This window comes from Bison bison, unplaced genomic scaffold (genome assembly GCF_000754665.1).
Source record: "Bison bison bison isolate TAMUID 2011002044 unplaced genomic scaffold, Bison_UMD1.0 scf7180017864062, whole genome shotgun sequence".
Taxonomy (NCBI): domain Eukaryota; kingdom Metazoa; phylum Chordata; class Mammalia; order Artiodactyla; family Bovidae; genus Bison; species Bison bison.
This window is the reverse complement of record NW_011494634.1, coordinates 265814-270948: the sequence shown is the minus strand read 5'-3', so window position 1 is coordinate 270948 and position 5135 is coordinate 265814. Positions and strand designations below refer to the sequence as shown.

The following is a 5135-nucleotide window of genomic DNA, read 5'->3' as shown; positions in this document are numbered from 1 at the left end:
TAACTCAGAGGGATTTGTATTTTTAATCCAGATCTCTTGGAATGCAAATCCCAAATAATCCCACTCAAAATAATTTAAATTAAGACATGATGCTAAATTTTTATAAGAATTTCTTTTCCTTATTAGGTTAGAAATTATCTTCAAATATAGATACTAGTTAACAAACAGGTATTTAGGGAGAAATAGAATATCTCTATGGAGAAGGCAATGGCACCCCACTCCAGTACTCTTGCCTGGAAAATCCCAGGGATGGAGGAGCCTGGCAGGCTGCTGTCTATGGGGTCGCACAGATTTGGACACGACTGAAGAGACTTAGTAGCAGCAGCAGCAGCAGCAGCAGCAGCAGCAGCAGAATATCTCTATGGAAACCCACTGATCCTAAGAGTGATTTAGGTGATTACATTTTTTTCCTTCATTATTCCTAATCATATGGGTTTGTGTGTTGACCTAATTTGATTTGACTCCTCTTTTCCATTAAGAAAAAGTAAGTTGCCTTTTTTCAGAGGAGTCAGAGAAACAGAATTCTGAACTAACTGCTGCTGCTGCTGCTGCTGCTAAGTCGCTTCAGTCGTGTCCAAATCTGTGCGACCCCGTAGACGGCAGCCTGCCAGGCTCCTCCATCCATTGGATTTTCCAGGCAAGAGTACTGGAGTGGGATGCCATTGCCTTCTCCGATATATACTCTACAAATACTATTTTTATATATGTATATGAAAACTGTTCTACTATGCTTGATAAAAGCTTGAGAAAGGACATAAAAAAAAAGTAGAAGAGATGGAGAAATCTGAAAACAAAAGCTAAATGAGATGGGAGCACTGAATATGAAATAGAAAAAGTGAAACCAACTAGATAAAAGATCATCCTATGGTCCCGTTCTTCTTAAACATGGCTGCTCCTTAGAAACGTATCTGGAGCTTTGGAGGAAGAAAGCAGTACCTGGGCATTTGTATTTTTCAAAAAATTCCAAGATATTTCAGATATGCATTTTTATTTTTAAAGGTGATTATAGGTTTTCCTATTAAATGTTAGTGCTGATGATATAGAATTCTATTCTTGACCAATCATGATACAATGATATTAAGGAGTAATAGTTACATAATCACAATAGTAAAAGATGTTTATCAGTTTTCACCATCATTAGGCAGACAACATTTAAAGATCACTGCAATTGCAAGCTATAATGGAAACATGATTAACCTAATAATATAAAATAATTCCATACAGTTTGGGAGGTTAAGCAGAGAGATATAGTATTTGGAAGTACATACATGCACAGGTTTTCATCCACCCAGTCAGTCTATGTCTTTTGGTTGGTGCATTTGACTCATTTACATTTCAGGTAATTATCAATATGTATCATCCTATTATCATTTTCTTACTTGTTTTGGGTTTATTTTTTTGTAGGTCTTTTCCTTGTCTTGTTTCCTGCTTAGAGAAGTTCCTTTAGCATTTGTTTGTAAAACTGGTTTGGTGGTGCTGAATTCTCACAATTTTTTCTTATCTGGAAAGCTTTTGATTTCTCCATCAAATCTGAATGAGAGGCTTGCTGGGTATTCTTGGTTGTAGGTTCTTTTGTTTTCATCACTTTAATATATCATGCCATTCCCTTTTGGTTTGTAGAGTTTCTGTTAAAAAGTCAGCGGATAACCTGATGGAAGTTCCCTGGTACGTTATTTTTCCCTTGTTACTTTTAATATTTAATAAAGTTCTTACATAACTTAGAATTATGAAAGAACCTTGAAGCTCCAACAATAATGAAGTCTAAGGATAAGTAATGAAGTGTATATGTAGAAAACTTTTATATGCCAATAAAATGACAAAAACTAAAGTAGATTGAGTGCTATTTTTGTAAGATTTCACATCTATTTTATTACTCAAAAACAGTAAATAACTGTGATTAATGAAAAGTATTATTTTGTAGAAGTCCTCATTGAACTCTTCTGTGGGATGAACATAAATATTCCCAAGAGAGATTCACTATAGAAGAGAGTCAGGAGGCTCTGAGAACACCAATGGTAGCTTCCAGAAATCCCCGATGTTCCACGTCATAGCACAGCTGTCACCTGGACTTTGTTCCCAGGAGATCAACACATGTCTCTCTTCATAGGTCACAACAGCTAAACTTGAATATTTGAGCATTTAGTGCAACTAAACGCCAGATTCTAGTTTAAGAATCTATACTCATAATACCCCATGTTGCCATGTCACTTGCAGTTCTCGCTTTAAATATTGCTCCCTTAAACTTCTAGACCATCCTTATTGAAGAGGATGATAGAAGTTCCATATCTTCTTAAGGTTTTTGATATTCCATTTTTATTTTTCATGAATCATCATAAAATAGAGAAAAATAATCAAATTTGATTTGTGTGATGTTTACTGGTGTCTGGCAAAGTAGCAATGATTTATCTTCTATTATTCACAGCAGAAATGTGAATATCTAAAATAAGATAAGGGAGCTATCATGATTTTAGCAAACCAGATACGCAGAAAGATAGATACATCCAGTGGAGCTGGGAATCAGCTGAATGGCTTTGGATTAATAGGAGAGGTTTTCCTCTACATTTCTGGAATATCTTTTTGGATTAGTCACCTCATGCAAAAGATAAATGTGGGGTAGAACTCCAAGGGAATAAAACAGTTGTTCATAAAGTTCAATAGCTGAGAAGCAAGGATGTTCAAATGGAAAATGTACTGGGCTAAAGTCTGGGTGACAGAGCTGCTACTATCTGAAGCAAGTAGTTATTTTTCAGTTTGTGCTTCAATGCAAAATAAATAATTGATAAATACTGCATATCCTTTTAAGCTCAAAAATATACACAGTCTTCTATACATATAAAGTTTCTTTACATATATTCATAGAAAATCTTAGAGAATGTCAAACATTAATGATTACAAAGGAATTATCAGACAAACCATTAAGTGAATGTTATTTAATATATAAAATAATTATATTTTCTTATAAATAATATCTAATACCTATAGTATATTTTCATATTGATAATTACATTCATAAATACCAATATAAAAATAAAGCTGGTTATTAAATTATCTAATAATTAAACATTTTAAAGTTTATTTTATTTGCTAAGAAAATCATGAATTGATTTCTTGTTTAATAAAAGGTGTTGTTACTTTATTCTTCTAAGTTTCATTTATATCTTATGATGGAAGTAAGATCATCCACTTCTCTTTTAGATGGCAGTGTCTTCCGATACCTACATGACAAAAAATGATGTATGTTTTATAGGGTTATCCCAACAAAACTGCAAGGACTTGCATAAACTAGACAAAGCAAAAAGTATCAAATTCATTTATCATCTCTTAATAATATGACTCGTATAAAGATTTCCTAACTTCTCCTGTTAGATTTAGAATATGAGAACTATTATATAAAACATGACCCACAAATACATTTTAAGAAAAATTATAAATAAGATATTAAAAGAAAACAATATGGGCATAAATTAGAATGCTTTAGAATTGATGATGAATTATATTTTTCATCTCTTCTTTTTAATACACTTTCTATCTAAATATATTTAAAAGAAGAAAAAAGGAGGAAAAAAGAGAAAGAAATGAATCACACAGTGATCACAGAGTTTGTCCCTCTAGGCCTTTCTGATGATCCTGAGCTTCAGATTGTGATTTTCCTTTCTTTATTAATCACATATGGAAACCTGACTATCATCACCCTAACCTGGATGGACTCCCATCTCCAGATGCCAATGTATTTCTTCCTCCGAAACTTCTCTTTCTTAGAAATCTCCTTTACTACTGTGTGCATCCCTAGATTTCTGGGGGCAATTATTACCAAAGACAAGACTATTTCTTACAACAATTGTGCAGCCCAACTATTTTTCTTTATTTTCATGGGGGTGACTGAATTTTACATTCTAACCGCCATGTCCTATGACCGCTATGTTGCCATCTGCAAGCCCCTGCATTACACAACCATCATGAGCAGGAAACCCTGCAGCCTGCTTGTGCTCTGTGCTTGGCTCGGTGGGTTTCTGACCATTTTCCCACCCCTTATGCTTCTCCTCCAGCTGGATTACTGTGCTTCTAATGTCATTGATCACTTTGCATGTGACTATTTCCCCCTTTTACAATTGTCTTGTTCAGATACATGGTTCCTAGAAAAAATTGGTTTTTACTCTGCTTTGGTTACCTTGTTTTTCACTTTGGCATTAATGATTTTGTCATATATGTATATTGTCAGGACTATTCTGAGAATCCCATCTGCCAGTCAGAGAAAAAAGGCCTTCTCCACTTGTTCCTCTCACATGACTGTCATCTCCATCTCCCATGGAAGCTGTATATTCATGTGTGCTAATCCCTCGGCCAAAGAAAAGGCATCATTGACAAAAGGAGTAGCTATTCTCCATACCTCTGTGGCCCCTATGCTGAACCCCTTCATCTACACCCTGAGAAACCAGCAAGTGAAACAAGCCTTCAAAGACATGGTCTATAAAGCAGTCTTTTCTGCCAATAAATGATTTTTTGGTCCTCTTTAAAGGGCAGTTTGGTTAATTCCTGAAGTTCCTTAAAGTCTGTATAACTATGGTTGGTCTTTATAGCCTCTTAACATGCGCCCTGATAGTTAATGTATTATTTTCCCAGTCTGCTGCTTCTACTTCCATTCCTGTTTCTCCAGTGTATTGCTTTTTGACATTTAAAAATATAATAAAGGTTATTTCTCATGCAGAATTTTTGTAAAAATGAAATATATCTCTTTAAGACATAGCACAATGTGAAAGATAGTTTTAATTCTCTTCATCAGTCCCTGAAAAGATGCTATGATACCACCTTGTACTTCAAATACAGAGTTTCAAAATGAGTGTGTAATTTCCTGTGTATTTTCAAGATGAACATTAATATTTCCTATGGTTTAAAGAATCTATATATTCTGTGTGATATTATGTGTGAAATGAAAATATCTCCTGTCATATCAACAAACAAGAAACGTCACAGCCATCAGCAATTTCTGGTCTCCAAATGTGAATGAGAGCTCCCAAAACTGAGATCCAGTAGAGTCTCATTCCCTCATGGTGATTGCTGAGTACCTGAGGGTGATGCAAGAAGTAGCTACTTGCAACTCTCTAAAGTGAACAAGGGAACCGGATTTGGCCCCAGAT

The 5135-nt window shown here is 34.7% G+C and overlaps 1 protein-coding gene across 1 annotated transcript; it reads left to right on the top strand.

Annotated features, from left to right (window-relative positions):
- The first annotated feature begins 3575 nt into the window (after window positions 1–3575).
- Window positions 3576–4496, top strand: LOC104985881 (olfactory receptor 6C3-like). The gene has a single exon (XM_010836274.1). The coding sequence runs from the start codon at window positions 3576–3578 to the stop codon at window positions 4494–4496; it is 921 nt and encodes a 306-aa protein (XP_010834576.1).
- The last annotated feature ends 639 nt before the right edge of the window (window positions 4497–5135 follow it).

Excerpts from the sequence above, each read along its gene's own strand:
- LOC104985881 (XM_010836274.1), top strand. The coding sequence starts at position 3,576 with ATGAATCACACAGTGATCACAGAGTTTGTCCCTCTAGGCCTTTCTGAT.